General features: G+C 42.4%; 1 protein-coding gene across 1 annotated transcript in view; it reads left to right on the top strand.

Moving 5' to 3' along the window:
• Positions 1-11,544: 11,544 nt before the first annotated feature.
• LOC139380891 (voltage-gated delayed rectifier potassium channel KCNH8-like) overlaps positions 11,545-16,911 on the top strand; it is a 187,192-nt gene continuing 181,825 nt past the window's right edge. The window contains exon 1 of the mRNA XM_071124042.1: positions 11,545-11,620. Within this exon, the coding sequence (XP_070980143.1) occupies positions 11,545-11,620 (76 nt within the window). The remainder of the gene's footprint in view (positions 11,621-16,911) is intronic.

The following is a 16,911-nucleotide window of genomic DNA, read 5'->3' as shown; positions in this document are numbered from 1 at the left end:
TTGACATCAAATAAGGGATCATAGCTTTCACCTGGTCAGTCTGTCATGGAAAGAGCAGGTGTCCTTAATGTTTTGTACACACAAACACACATATATATATATATATATATATATATATATATATATATATATATAATATAAATAACAAAAATATAAACGCAACATATAGTGTTGGTCCCATGTTTCATGAGCTGAAATAAAAGATCCCAGAAATGTTCCATAAGCTTATCTAAAATGTTGTGCACAAATTTGTTTACATCCCTGTTAGTGAGCATTTCGCCTTTGCTAAGATAATCCGTCCAACTGCCACGTGTGGCATATCAAGAAGCTGATTAAACAGCATGATCATTACACAAGTGCACCTTGTGCTGGGGACAATAAAAGGCCACTAAAATGTGCATGTGTCACACAACACAATGCCAGATGTCTCAAGTTGAGGGAGCGTGCAATTGGCATGCTGACTGCAGAAATGTCCACCAAATCTGTTGCCGGAGAAGTAAATGTTAATTTCTCTATCATAAGCCATCTTCAACGTTGTTGAAAGGCCCTGTTCCCCCGATTGCTCAGTTGGGCCTGGCGGCAAGGACTACGAAGAGTTTTGGTGGTTCCAAACTTCTTCCATTTAAGAATGGAGGCCACTGTGTTCTTGGGGACCTTCAATGCTGCAGATATTTATTGGTACCCTTCCCCATATCTGTGCCTCGGCGCTCTACAGACATTTCCTTGGTATGCTAATTGCCAATGTCAGGCTAGCAAATAATGAAATAAGCTAATTGCCAATGTCAGGCTGGCAAATAATGAAATAGGCTAATTGCCAATGTCAGGCTGGCAAATAATGAAATAAGCTAATTGCCAATGTCATGCTGGCAAATGATGAATAAGCTAATTGCCAATGTCAGGCTGGCAAATAATGAAATAAACTAATTGCCAATGTCAGGCTGGCAAATAATGAAATAAGCTAATTGCCAATGTCAGGCTGGCAAATAATGAAATACTGTTTGAAGGAGTTCGCTGGCAAGCTTGTAAAGTGGCGAACTAAAATAGCCTTTTTTCTGCTAGCTATCTTACAAACCTGCTCAAATTCTAATAACGTTTCAACTTTAGCTAACCATATAACTTTGACGTCACATATTTTAATTGAATAATCAACTTTGCTTGCTGTTATGTTTGTTCCTTATATAATGACAAACCGGGGCGTAGGTTTAACTACTTTTAATGAACATATACTTCAGCTAGAAAACTCCATGTTTAGCCATGCAAAGCGTTCTTTAACCATTCGCATAGCCCGCATAGCCTGTTGGGTAACGTAGTCTAAATCTTTAAAAGAACCTTTAAAAGAAAACTACTTTTCTATGTTATTACACGTCACATCACATTTGTTTACTCAACCTGCAAAACATGCAATTTTCAATAACACACATTTCTTTCCCCAAATGTTTTTCCTTAAAATTAAAATTAAAATTCAACTAAATATAGTCTGTCCAACAATACTCTATTGTGGCTCTATTTCTTTTCACATTAACAAAACATTCAGTCCAGGTGCCCCTTTTTGTATTTATATATATTTGATACACTGCCGATTTTGCAGGTTTTCCTACTGACAAAGCATGTAGAGGTCTGTCATTCAACTGTGAGAGACGGAATCTAAAACAAAAATCCAGAAAATCACATTGTATGATTTTTAAGTAATTCATTTGCATTTTATTGCATGACATAAGTATTTGATACTTCAGAAAAGCAGAACTTAATATTTGGTACAGAAACCTTTGTTTGCAATTACAGAGATCATACGTTTCCTGTAGTTCTTGACCAGGTTTGCACACACTGCAGCAGGGATTTTGGCCCACTCCCTCATACAGACCTTCTCCAGATCCTTCAGGTTTCGGGGCTGTCGCTGGGCAATACGGACTTTCAGCTCCCTCCAACGATTTTCTTTTGGGTTTAGGTCTGGAGACTGGCTAGGCCACTCCAGGACCTTGAGATGTTTCTTACGGAGCCAGTCCTTAGTTGCCCTGGCTGTGTGTTTCGGGTCGTTGTCATGCTGGAAGACCCAGCCACGACCCATCTTCAATGCTCTTACCGAGGGAAGGAGGTTGTTGGCCAAGATCTCGCGATACATGGCCCCATCCATCCTCCACTCAATACGGTGCAGTCGTCCTGTCCCCTTTGCAGAAAAGCATCCCCAAAGAATGATGTTTCCACCTCCATGCTTCACGGTTGGGATGGTATTCTTGGGGTTGTACTCATCCTTCTTCTTCCTCCAAACACGGCGAGTGGAGTTTAGACCAAAAAGCTATATTTTTGTCTCATCAGACCACATGACCTTCTCCCATTCCTCCTCTGGATCATCCAGATGGTCATTGGCAAACTTCAGACGGGCCTGGACATGCGCTGGATTGAGCAGGGGTACCTTGCGTGCGCTGCAGGATTTTAATCCATGACGGCGTAGTGTGTTACGAACGGTTTTCTTTGAGACTGTGGCCCCAACTCTCTTCAGGTCATTGACCAGGTCCTGCCATGTAGTTCTGGGCTGATCCCTCACCTTCCCCACGAGGTGAGATCTTGCATGGAGCCCCAGACCGAGGGTGATTGACCGTCATCTTGAACTTCTTCCATTTTCTAATAATTGCACCAACAGTTGTTGCCTTCTCACCAAGCTGCTTGCCTATTGTCCTGTAGCCCATCCCATCCTTGTGCAGGTCTACATTTTTTTCCCTGATGTCCTTTCACAGCTCTCTGGTCTTGGCCATTGTGGAGAGGTTGGAGTCTGTTTGATTGAGTGTGTGGACAGGTGTCTTTTATACGGGTGTAGTTAATACAGGTAATGAGTGGAGAACAGGGAGGCTTCTTAAAAGAAAAACGAACATGTCTGTGAGAGCCGGAATTCTTACTGGTTGGTAGGTGATCAAATACTTATGTCATGCAATAAAATGCAAATCAATTACTTAAAAATCATACAATGTGATTTTCTGGATTTTTTTAGATTCCGTCTCTCACAGTTGAAGTGTACCTATGATAAAAAAATACAGACCTCTACATGCTTTGTTAGTAGGAAAACCTACAAAATCGGCAGTGTATCAAATAGTTCTTCTCCCCACTGTATATATTTAGCAATTCTCAATAAGAATTTCAGGGGCTCTGACAGACCTTTTTGGTCGTTCTGCTGAAACAGAACTGAAACAGTTGGACAGCGTTCATTGTCAGTCAGGATGTTCTGACTGAATTGTCTATTTCTAAAGGCATTTGACGCTTCAGCAGTATCCTCCTGATTATCCTCAGTCCCTTGAGTGAATGGCTGAAGCCTTAGATCCACTCTGTTTCGTCTCAGTTGTGATCCATACTCCGTTTGGATCTCATAGGATCACGGTGCAACTTCTCTCTGCACACACCCTTGCTGCATCCAGGTTCCTGTAGTGATGTCTCGGAGTCGTACATGATCTCCAGGTTTCAGTTCAGGTAAGTGTCTTGCACTTTTGTTGTGTTGCTATTTTTGCACCTCTGGGTGTTAGCAAGTCCTCATGGATGGGTAGGTTGGTTCTGATGTGACGTCCCATCAACATTTGTGCAGGTGAAAGTCCGTTCTGCCGCGGTGCGCTGCGGTAGATCAGATTTTTTAGGAAATCCTCCTTTCCATCATGTGCCTTTTTCATCAGACCTTTGACAATTTTGACTGAACTCTCTGCTAAGCCATTGGACCTTGGGTAGTTGGGGCTGGAGGTGTTGTGTCAGAATCCCCAGTCGTCAGTGATCGATTGGAATTCGGAACTTGAGAACTGCGGGCCATTGTCCGAGTACAGTTCAGACGCAACCCCATGTCTTGCAAAGATTGATTTCAGGTAGGTGACTACAGCTTTGCTGGAGGTAGTTGGCAGTGTTGCTACTTCAGGGTAGTTTGAGTAGTAGTCGGTAACAACAATGTGACTTTTGCCATTGCAGTCAAAAAGGTCAATTCCAACTTTGTAGTAGGGTCTGTTGGGTACTGGATGAGGCATTAGCGGCTCTGCTTGCTGCTCTGGCCTGTAGGTCAAACACAGTTCACATGAAGCAGTGGTCTGGCTGATTTCCTGGTTCATTCTTGGCCAGTACATTACTTCTCGTGCTCGTCGTTTGCATTTTTCCTCACCCAAGTGGCCCTTGTGTATTTTATGTAGCATTTCTTTGCGTAGTGTCACGGGAATGACAATCTTGTTGCCTTTGAACACTATGTCATCCACAACGGTGAGCTCTGCTCTGCATATCCAGTAATCCTGTATTCTCCTTGGACAGTTGTTTTTCTGTGCAGGCCATCCTATCAGTGTTGTTTCTTTCAACTCTGTCATTGTTTGGTCAACTGCGGTCTCTTTTGATCTGCTCCACTCTCAGAAGACACAGGAAGTGATGTTACGATCATGTCGACGTAGGCCTGAATCTCAGTGTTTTTCTGTGTGTCGAAGCTCTCCTTTTTGTCGACTGCTCGAGAAAGAGTGTCGGCGGCGAACATGAACTTTCCCTGGGTATAGATCATCTTCACATCATACTTTTGCAGTCTGATCAACATTCTCTGGATTCTCATTGGACAATCATTCAGTGGCTTAGACATGATTGACACCAATGGTTTGTGGTCGGTTTCTACTTCGAAGTCTCGTCCGTAGATGTATTGGTGAAACCTTTCGCAAGCGTATGTGCTTGCCAGTAGTTCTTTATTTGTGCATACCTTGTCTCTGCGCCTGTCAAGGTTCTGGACGCATAAGCGATGGGTTGCCATGTGTCGTCATGCTGTTGCAGAAGAACTGCTCCCAGGCCAAACTGTGACGCGTCTGGAAAAATCCTTGTGCTTTTCTCTGGATCATAGTACCTGAGCACTGGCTCTTCTTGTCTTCTTTAGGTTTTTGAAGCAGTTTTCCTGTTCATGGGACCATTCCCATTCATTTTTCTGTTCTAGAAGACATCTGAGTGGAGCGGACTGTGCTGACAGTTGAGGTATGAACTTCGCAAGGTAGGTGATCATGCCCATGAAGCGTCTCACATCGTCCTTGTTCTTCGAGCGCTCCATGTTGTTGATGGCTGATGTTTTCCTCGGGTCTGATTTGACTCCGTCCTCAGAAAGTACATCTCCCACGAAGGTAAGTGTTTTCACACCAAACTCGGATTTGTCCTTGTTTAGTTTTAGGTTGACTTTCCGTGTCAGGTCCAGCACTTGTCTCACTCTCGCATCGTGTTCTTCTTTTGTGGACCCCCATACAATGATGTCATCCATTATAGTCTCCACTCCTGGAAGGTGCTCGAAGATCATGTGGATTGTCTTGTGGTAGACCTCTGGCGCGGAGAGAATCCCATATGGTAGACAAAGAAATCTGTACCTGCCCTCAGGTGTGTTGAATGTGCATAGCCTTGAGCTTGCATCGTCTAGCTTCATTTATCAGAATCCTGATGAGGCATCAAGATTACTGAACCACGTTGCTCCAGCAAACTGCGACATTATCTCTTCTCTGGTTGGCAACTGCTCTCTCTTGATTGCTCTGTTGAGATCTCTCGGGTCTAGACATATCCTGAGATCGTCGTTCTTTTTCACCACAATAACCAGTGAGCTTAAGAGCTTTTGCTCTTCACCTTCAGTGTTTGACCTTCAGTCATCCAGCGACAACAGGTTTACCTGTGCTCCAGTATCAAGCTTGAATGGTATTATAGTTTCATTCACAGTCAATGGCACAATCCATTCAGCATTTACTGTATTGCATAATTCCACAGAATCAACAAAGAATTCTCCCATCTCCTCGACTGTGTGAACCTTTTTCTTTGTAGCCTCAGCTTTGCAGCATTTTGAGTAAGGATTATTTTTCCCACAGTTGTTACATGATTTGCCATATGCAGGGCATTTGTTTTGGCTTGTGGATAAATCCACATGTAGTGTTTTGATTTCTCTCTTTTGCTTGTTTTTGTTTTGTAAGGCGTTGTGTGTGGTGCTCCTCTCTTTTTATTGCATACACTGACGTCTCATCCCTGCACAGCTCTTTAGCTTGTGCTCTGGTGGTTTCAGCTGCCCGACACATATTCACTGCTTTATCCAAAGTCAAATCTTGCTCACGCAGCAATCTCTCCTTGAGTCCATTATCAAGTATGCCACAGACTATCCTGTCTTTCACTAGTGAGTCTTTCAGATTTTCTAATTCACACGTTTTGTCCAGTGTGTTCAGCTCAGCCAAATACTGGTTAAAACTGACTCCCTGTTTCTGATCATGAGAGAAACTTGTATCTCTCAAACGTGACGTTCTGGCTTGGTACAAAGTACTCCTCAAATGTATCCATTAGCACAGTCAATGTCAAGTTTGCCTCGTCTTGCTGAAAGCTATTGTAAATGTCCAATGCTTCCTCTCCAATAACATGTAGAAAAATAGAAGCTTTCAATTTGTCATCATCTCCCCCTGCCATCTTCCCAGCCAGTGGGCTGCTAGGTAGATATTGAATCTCTTCTTTAAACGTTTCCAATTGTCAGCTAAATTGCCTGTTAACTGAGTAGGAGGACAAAGCCTATTCATGACGGAGAACAGGAACAGTGTCAATTTCTCTTACTTCAGTATGTTGCTCATCAACTTGCTCGTCAACAGATTCCAATGCAGCCTTGCTCTCGCTGCTGCGGCTCGTTGTCCTCGCTCTTGCAAGCTAGCATCTTCAACTACCCACGTCACTTGACTTGTGGTAGAATGTTCAATTTTCGTTGAGGAAATTTGCAGAGTTACTCCTTTATTTTCTCTGTCTCGTCATAGCGACTACCAATCTGACACCATGTTATGTTTGTTCCTTATATAATGACAAACCGGGGCGTAGGTTTAACTACTTTTAATGAACATATACTTTAGCTAGAAAACTCTGTGTTTAGCCATGCAAGGCGTTCTTTAACCATCCGCATAGCCTGCTGGGCAACGTAGTCTAAATGTTATTAACACATAACAACACACTTGCCTTAACTCTTGTAACTACCCATCCCGGATCCGGGAGCGTTGTCATCAACTGACACTAATTAGCATAACGCAACGGACATAAATATCACTAGAAAATATTCATATTCATGAAATCACAAGTGAAATATATTGAAACACAGCTTAGCCTTTTGTTAATCACCCTGTCATCTCAGATTTTGAAAATATGCTTTACAGCCAAAGCAAGACAAGCATTTGTGTAAGTTTATCGAAAGCCTAGCCTAGCATTATGCCTAGCTAGCAGCAGGCAACCTGGTCACGAAAATCAGAAAAGCAATTAAATTAAATTGTTTACCTTTGATGAGCTTCGGATGTTTTCACTCACAAGACTCCCAGTTAGATAGCAAATGTTCCTTTTTTCCAAAAAATATTATTTTTGTAGCTGAAATAACTCCGTTAGTTCTTCACGTTTGGCTCAGAATTCGACCGGAAATTGCGATCACGACAATGCCGAAAAATATTCCAAATTAGCTCCATAAAATTGACAGAAACATGGCAAACGTTGTTTATAATCAATCCTCAAGGTGTTTTTCAAATATCTATTCGATTATATATCAACCGGGACAGGTGGCTTCTTAGTAGGAAAGAGAGAAACAATGGCCGCATTTGTCCCTTATGCACAAAACACTCTGAGAGACTCCAGCTGACCACTGACGCAATGTTGACGTTCAGGCTAATTTTTCAAAATAAAATCCTGAAACTATGTAGTGTGACACTAGACACATTAGGGAAGCCATAGAAAAAGGAATCTGGTTGATATCTCATTAACTGCTCAATAGGGACGCATAGGAACGCAGAGCTTTCTATATAAGAGTCCCTTCCTGATTGGATTTTTCTCAGGCTTTCGCCTGCAATATCAGTTCTGTTATACTCACAGACAATATTTTTACAGTTTTGGAAACTTTAGAGTGTTTTCTATCTTAAGCTGTCAATTATATGCATATTCTAGCATCTTATCCTGACAAAATATCCCGTTTACTTTGGGAACGTTGTTTTTCCAAAAATGAAAATAGTGCCCCCTAGTTTCAAGAGGTTTTAATATATTGAAAAATAGCGTGCTTACTGGTAGGCTAAATTACTTGCAAGTTGGTCAACCACCATCCTCTTGTGTCATGCTGGAATGGTAGTTGTATTTTGAATCGGAATAGCAGTTAAATATTTAATTGACCCAAATTCCCCCTCCTTTTTATGTAAGAGCTTTTATTAAACACATTATTTCCCTTTAGCTTCTAGGTAGCATCTAGTTTGCAACAGCACAGGTTTGTACAAACCTTGCTGTTTGCCACTCAGACCCTAGTAACAATTTTGCAAAATATGAATTTGTAAAACAAATTATTACCCTACCAATAAATACGTAATTTAGCGGTACAAATGAAGGACCATTTAATGTGGCATGAACACAACCAGTCGTGATGCCATCTGATGGTCAAACAAATCACTTATTTCTGAAAAAGGTGGGTAAACTGCGTTTACAGTTTTCATGGACACAAATGCAAATAATGTAGATATATTGAATGCTTCTCACCGAAAGAGTCAACTATAGGCTGGATTGGATGCGCATTGGTGTCGAGCTGTAGGCTAGTTGTCTAGTGATATTGGCGACCTTCAGCTGATCCAGGAGAGTAAACAAAAGGTCTCCTTCTTGTGGACACGGAGAACACCAACACACGCATGCATCTGAAAAACAAAGCAATGAGCGCTCTAAACAGCTGATTGACAAAAGCAAACAAAATATATAAAGGCCTCCGAGGAGGAGGAGCTTGCACATAGGCCTATAGAATCCCCCCCAAAATAATTATAATAGTGTAGGCTAGCCTTATATTTTTTATCAAAATATAGAGGGGGCTCATTGTCAAGGTTGTTGACCCAATAATCAATTGGATAAATAACTCAATATGCCAAGGTAGTGCACAAAAATAATAATGATTCATTTTAGGATGGTACTCAGGCTATAAGAAAATAAGAACAACTTGGCCCAGAAGATGGCAGGATTTCACTTATCAAACTTTAGGCTACTAGCAGAAAGGCGGTCTCTCTGGAGAACCGTTCCATTGAAAACTATCATAAATGTACATCTCCAGGCTGCTATTCAATCAAAGCCACATTGACATTATCCATCCATGGTTAGCCACTATTTGCTTAAAAAGTCAGACGTAGCCTAACACTATCTGCCAATTAATTTCAAGCAATATTGCCTCTGGTCTGTTGTCTGTATGGTGCGTGTGTTTGTTTATCACTCCATGTAGCCAGTTAGTGATGCTAATGATAATGATCTTGTGGGTAGACGGAAAGACTTTCCCCAATAACCTTCTGAATTAAATGTTAACTGCAAAGTAGGCTTACCTGACAGAATACTGAAAATATAAACGCAACATGTAAAGTGTAGGTCCCATGTTTCATGAGCTGAAATAAAAGATTCCAGAAATGTTTCATATGCCCTAAAAGCTTAATTTTCTAAAATTTTGTGCACACAATTGTTTATATCCCTGTTGGTGAGCACTTCTCCATTACCAAGATAATCCTTCCACCTGGCAGGTGTGGCATATCAAGAAGCTGATTAAACAGCATGATCATTACACAGGTGCACCTTGTGCTGGGGGCAATAAAAGGCCAGTGATGGACTGTCGTTTCTCTTCGCTTATTTGGGCTGTTCTTTCCATAATATGGACTTGGTCTTTTACCAAATAGCTCTATCTTCTGTATACCCCCTACCTTGTCACAACACAACTGACTGTCTCAAACCCATTAAGAAGGAAAGAAGTTCCACAAATGAACTTTTATCAATGCACACCTGTTAATTGCAATGCATTCCAGGTGACTACCTCATGATGCTTGTTGAGAGAATGCCAATAGTTTGTGAAGCTGTCATCAAGGCAAAGGGTGGCTATTTGAAGAATCTCAAATATAAAATATATTTTGATTTGTTTAACACTTTTTTGGTTACTTCATGATTCCATATTTTATTTCATAGTTTTGATGTCTTCACTATTATTCTACAATGTAGAAAATAGTAAAAATGAAGAAAAACCCTTGAATGAATAGGTGTTCTAAAACTTTTGACAGTAGAGTATATATTTGCAAACAGGAAAATGTTACAGAGAAAACATGGTGCTTGTCATGCCAAATAGGACTACTGTTTATGAACCATTATTTAACCTATGGGCCTATATTGACACATATCTTGTACACCAAGGACCTGGGGAGGATTGGCAGGGTAGAGAAGAATAAACATCCATTGTACACCAAGGACCCGGGGAGGATTGGCAGGGTAGAGAAGAATGTGCCTATTTTAAAAGTTTCGAAACAATATGTTAAATTTTTTTAAAGTAGCTCTCAAGCTAGAAAATGTTGCGACCTCATGCTCTATAGGCTACTAAGGCTAATGGCGCAATAATAGAACATAACAAAAATCGAATAACTTCTCAAGGGAAGTGTGTTGGACTGAACAAAATGTTTGCTTATTCATTGATGATGAACCTTCTACACTGCATGCCCTTTACGCAGTGCTGAATGTAGCCCATTCACTACCGGTTAGGGAGCCGAGGAGGCGCCACAACATTCTCAAAACACGACCAGGAAACGCGGAACATGGCAAAAGCCTTAAACTCTGCAACATATTTTGTCGCAATGGAGTTTAGTGTTCCCCAGAGAAAACATAATTGGGTTTTCGTTTCTCGGTGAACACGTATTGTTGATGTGTTATTGTATGGTGGGTGACTGGTCAAATTTGATTTCTGAATCGCTGACCGGCTCCCTTGAAGCACAGCAGCTGTCACCATAGCAACTCCAACAGCTGTGCACGGGAGAGAAACCCACTCATTTTGCTTATCCGCGCCAATATTGAGTTTTCAGGCTGACTTGATAAAAAATAAAAAAAATACATTTTGATTTGTTCCTGGACATACATTTTCGTATTTTGGAGGGAGTTTGAAATATACCATATTTCATGTTATCAACAATGGATCTCCTTTATTTTGTTGAAAAAAAAGGATCTTGTAGCCTAGCAACTATTGTCAAACCCCCATCCTATCCCCAAAGTAAAGTCTGTTGGCAACACAAGGGATCATCACCCCTGCCAAGCCTCCAATGTACCCAGGAGCATTGGTCTCTGGAACTATAGTCCCCCAAATATATCACGTGACATGACATCTGCTCGCAGTAGTAACCAGGAGAAACAAAGCAACTGCTAGGGGGAGGAGAGCGCGCGCAGTATTGCTTACCCCGAGGAGGAGCTTGCTTCCGGAGTTCAGTTCACAGCATCAGTACCGAAACTTGCGCTGTCCTTACTCTGCGTTTGTTCTTCTAGACAAAGGAAAACATTATCTAAGCAATTTATAGCTGGTAGTCTATAGCTAAAGGCTGGTGCCAGGTTTGGGTTCTCCAAGACTGGGTATGCGCGTTTTCTTTTGAAGGATATGGTCACAACCCCGGTCTCAAAGTGGAGCCACGCACATCTCGGATCGGCGCGCTCCTCCAGGGGCTAGGATGCGCGCCCGGAACGTCAAGGTTCTTGCCCGGGTTTGGGTCTGAACAGGAATCCACTGCCCCGGGGCGCCGAGGCAGGAGGACCCACTCGACCCGTTCCAGGATGCCGGTGATGCGAGGTCTGCTGGCTCCGCAGAACACCTTCCTGGACACCATCGCCACCCGCTTCGATGGCACCCGTAAGTAACCAACCTCCAGGTCATAAAGCGGGTATTGGTCACCTAAAAGCCTCTACTGTTGTTAACTTTCAGGGTTTGCTCGATCGCCTACACAGTAGAATGTTAGGGACAAAGCACATGTCTCCACACTGAAAGGATTGCTCAAATTAAATACATTTGATTGGTGTGTTTCCACGCAGGAGACGGAATTTTCCATTCGACTTTGACTTCAATGTATTGACTGTATAGGCCTATTCATCCAATTTGTGCGTTAAAGCATTGCTTTTACCTCGTTATTATAATCGATAGCTGATGTTTTAAATTGGTTTCAGCAAAAAGTTGGCTTATAGTTTGTGTGCTTTCTTTTTTCAGTGGTTTCTGTCAGGCGCACAACTGAACTCCGCACGCTTTGTGGGGTCTATATAGCCTATAATAAACACATCTTATTATAACGCTCTCTCTGGCTACTATTGTAGCCTATGGAGTGCATGATAACACAGCAAAATGCAGTTCTTGCTACATCGGGATATGACTGCTTTAGACAATACATCCCGCATTCCAAGCTTACAATAGTGCACGTGGATAGACCTGGCTTGATTCTTAAGTTTCGGTGTGATTTAGCGCACCTGCTATGTTTAACTGCAATACTGTGGTCCATTGTTTAATAATGCACTGGCAGATAATGTCCATCTATCACCATTCACCTCAGCTGTCTCCAACCTAGCTCTCGAAAACCCTTCTCCATATGTAGGGTTTACAGCGCTTACATTCGCTCACTGATGGCGCCACGTGAACTACAATTCCAACGCTGTGTTTTAACGTTTAGAAACGTCAACAATCATCGCTTTCAAACCGGTTTTCAAATCATATACTGAAATGCCCCTTATCTTTTATATCAGCATGAAAAATAAAATAAATGCACTCAATGTCTTGAAGAAACCTGCAGTTTTGCACAGATCCACAAGCTCTGTGTGCCTCCAGTTGATGTCCTATACTTCCTCAGTTACACCAATACACACACAGGCGTTCGGAGCATGCTAGATAGCTAATCAGCACAGGTGGCCATGCAAGTCTTCCATCTGTCTTCCTTAAACAAGCGCTGTAACATGGAGATATGGCCATGTGGGAACATTAACGCCAACCCTGTAAAAGTGTGTATCAATTTAACCTTTTGTTAAAAAAAAATATATATATATAAATATATATATATATATCTCGCTGATATGAAAGATAAGGTCCTTATGCTTCCAAAACCACAGGCAAGCAATGCATGTTCATGCTCAGACCAAGTGTCAGGGCTCTTAACCAAACTTAACAAAAAAGATGCCTTTGTTCAGTGACTCTTATGTGGAATGAAAAGTAATGGAACTGAGGGTCATGGTCAAGGGCTATCTCCAACCATGATATATGATTTGATCAGAAGATACTTGTTGATGTTCTTTTACAGCTGCATATTCCTATTTCAGTAAAGCAGTAAACACAGCGACTTAAAAAAGGTTTTAGGACAAGTGCTGGGGAAGTGGGCGGGTCGAGTTCCAAGCAGGGCTGCTTGAGCCTTGTGTGTCTTGTCTCTGCGTTTTGATCCGTTGTGATTAGGGTTGAATGGTGGGAGCCGGGTACCTAGATTTACTGGGATTTACCGCCCGAAACCACTCCCCTTTCATGGGATAAATAACTGCTTTGAAACCGGTAAATAATAACAAATCATTTATATGAACAGCATGGCGTGAAATGGAACAGTTAAATTACATGTCTAAATCTGTCTTCTCTAACGCCTCTGCATGAATCATCAACACTCAGGGTGGGAACAGACAGCCCAGCTGTGTTCGAATACCCATACTAACATACTTAATGAGTAGATACTACATACTGTATACTATTAGTTCATTTTAGTATACTGTAAACGAACCGTATCGTTTCAGTTGAGTGTACTAGAGCTTCGCCTGTCTACCGGAAGTTGATGCTGTTCCTATGCAACCTCTTGTTAGCTTGTTAGCATAACAATTGACTAGCTAAACATTTAATTATTTTGAGTGTGTTCGTAAATTCCATCCGTAGTGCCAGAGTGCCCTCTGGGCGTTCCGTTCGTAAATCTAGAGCGTTGTCAGATTGTCTGTTCATAAGTTTCGCTCTCGGAGCGTTCAGAGCGCACACTGGACGCTCTGGCCAAGAAGTAGGGTTGATCAGAGCGGTCAACTGCAGTCAAGCACCCAAGCTAACTGGCTAACATTGGCTAGCTACTTCCAGACACAAATGAGAGAACACCTCACTCTGACCATTTTACTCACCCTAGCAGAGCTGGTTAGGCTGTTTTCATGTTATCCAGAGCGTTGGTTACTGTAACTGTGCTGTAGGCAACAATTTAATTACGCTTGTTTTTGACTAAGTTTACGGACACTGGCCATATTCAAAGGGTGTTGAACATTCGTAAATTACACAGCAGGACCTGGTCAATGACCTGAAGAGAACTGGGACCACAGTCTCAAAGAAAACCATTAGTAACACACTACGCCGTCATGGATTAAAATCCTGCAGCGCACGCAAGGTCCCCCTGCTCAAGCCAGCGCATGTCCAGGCCCGTCTGAAGTTTGCCAATGACCATCTGGATGATCCAGAGGAAAAGGTTGTGTGGTCTGATGAGACAAAAATATAGCTTTTTTGTCTAAATTCCACTCGCCATGTTTGGAGGAAGAAGGATGAGTACAACCCCAAGAACACCATCCCAACCGTGAAGCATGGAGGTGGAAACATCATTCTTTGGGAATGCTTTTCTGCAAAGGGGACAGGACGACTGCACCATATTGAGTGGAGGATGGATGGGGTCATGTATCGCGAGATCTTGGCCAACAACCTCCTTCCCTCAGTAAGAGCATTGAAGATGGGTCGTGGCTGGGTCTTCCAGCATGACAACGACCCGAAACACACAGCCAGGGCAACTAAGGACTGGCTCCGTAAGATGCATCTCAAGGTCGTGGAGTGGCCTAGCCAGTCTCCAGACCTGAACCCAATAGAACATCTTTGGAGGGAGCTGAAAGTCCGTATTGCCTAGCGACTGCCCCGAAACCTGAAGGATCTGGAGAAGGTCTGTATGGAGGAGTGGGCCAAAATCCCTGCTGCAGTGTATGCAAACCTGGTCAAGAACTACAGGAAACGTATGATCTCTGTAATTGCAAACAAAGGTTTCTGTACCAAATATTAAGTTCTGCTTTTCTGATGTATCAAATACTTATGTCATGCAATAAAATGCAAATTAATTACTTAAAAATCATACAATGTGATTTTCTGGATTTTTGTTTTAGATTCCGTCTCTCATAGTTGAAGTGTACCTATGATAAAAATTACAGACCTCTACATGCTTTGTAAGTAGGAAAACCTACAAAATCGGCAGTGTATCAAATACTTGTTCTCCCCACTGTACACTGTAAGTGTTCTGACCCTTTGCTATGAGACTCGAAATGGAGTTCAGGTGCATCCTGTTTCCATTGATCATTCTTGAGATGTTTCTACAACTGGATTGGAGGCCACCTGCAGTAAATTCAATTGATTGGACATGATTTGGAAAGGCACACACCTGTCTAAGGTCCCACAGTTGACAGTGCGTGTCAGAGCAAAAACCAAGCCATGTGGTCAAAGGAATTGTCTGTAGAGCTCCGAGACAGGATTGTGTGGAGGCACAGATCTGGGGAAGGGTACCAAAGCATTTCAGCATGCATTGAAGGTCCCGAAGAACACAGTGGCCTCCATCATTCATAAATGGAAGAAGTTTGGAACCACCAAGACTCTTCCTAGAGCTGGCCGCCTGGCCAAATTGAGCATTCGGGGGAGAAGGGTCTTGGTCAGGGAGGTGACCAAGAACCAGAAGGTCACTATGACAGAGCTCCAGAGTTCTGCTATGGAAATGGGAGAATCTTCCAGAATTACAACCATCTCTTCAGCACTCCACCAAACAGGCCTTTATGGTAGTGGCAACTCCTCAGTAAAAGGCACATGACAGCCCGCTTGGAATTTGCCAAAAGGCACCTAAAGGACTCTCAGACCATGTGAAACAAGATTCTCTGGTCTGATGAAACCAAGATTGCATTTTTTGGCCTGAATGCCAAGCATCACGTCTGGAGGAAACCTGAGTTGAAGCATGGTGGTGGCAGCATCATGTGGGGATGTTTTTCAGCGGCAGGGACTGGGAGACTAGTCAGAATCGAAGGAAAGATGAACAGAGCAAAGTACAGAGAGCTCCATGATGAAAATCTGCTCCAGAGTGCTCAGGACCTCAGACTGGGGCGAAGGTTCACCTTCCAACAGGACAATGACCCTAAGCACACAGCTAAGACAATGCATCAGTGGCTTCAGGACAAGTCTCTGAATGTCCTTGAGTGGCCCAGCCAGAACCAGGACTTGAAACCGATCAAACATCTCTGGAGAGATTTGCAGAAGATGTTCCCCATCTAACCTGTCATAGTTAGAGAGGATCTGCAGGGAATAATGGGAGAAACTCCCCAAATACAGGTGTGCCAAGCTTGTAGAGTCGTACCCAAGGCTGTAATCGCTGCCAAAGGTGGTTCAACAAAGTACTGAGTAAAGGGTCTGAATACTTATGTGATATTGATATTTCCGTAGCAAACATTTATAAAAACGTGTTTTTGCTTTGTCATTATGGGGTATTGTGTGTAGATTTGATTTTGGGGAGAAAAAAACAATTTAAATAATTTTAGAATAAGGCTGTAACGTAACAAAATGTGGAAAATCCAAGGGGTCTGAATACTTTCCGAATGCACCGTATATAGCCCTATATATAGATATCCTAGCCTACCACTTTCTGGTAATACATTCAATGCAGTATTAGCCTTATATTTCGCTAATTAATGATGGGTTATGCATAATAAGCTTCTAACTTATAGCCTCTGTCTCCTGCGCAATACGCATCCACCTGCTCTCCGCTGGCCTCTCCTTAAGAAACGCTCCTTAGCTCTTGGAGTCCCATGCACGAAAAGCTAGAATAGCTTGCTGGAAATGATTTGATATTTTTTGCATTTCTTATACCAATAGGCTATTCGAAGGGGGCCGCAAGCTCTTGTTTGCTGAATGTTAAATACTGCAGCCAATAGAAGTCAGGGGTTGTTTGAAAGAAGAGTAATCGCACGATGGCGGTAGGATATAGCAGTTATTTATTCAGACCCGTAACCATTCAGTCTTCTTGAAGAGAAGTGAAAGCCTTCTGCATCTAATGTTGCTAGGCTATAACTAATCCTGTCACGAGGTTGTTTCATTTAGTTGAACACCTTAATGTGTCTCTTCAGCAGTTAGTGTTTTATTTA

This window comes from Oncorhynchus clarkii, chromosome 22, assembly GCF_045791955.1.
Source record: "Oncorhynchus clarkii lewisi isolate Uvic-CL-2024 chromosome 22, UVic_Ocla_1.0, whole genome shotgun sequence".
Taxonomy (NCBI): Eukaryota; Metazoa; Chordata; class Actinopteri; order Salmoniformes; family Salmonidae; genus Oncorhynchus; species Oncorhynchus clarkii.
The sequence above is the reverse complement of the archived record's forward strand: the minus strand, read 5'-3'. Positions and strand labels throughout refer to the sequence as shown.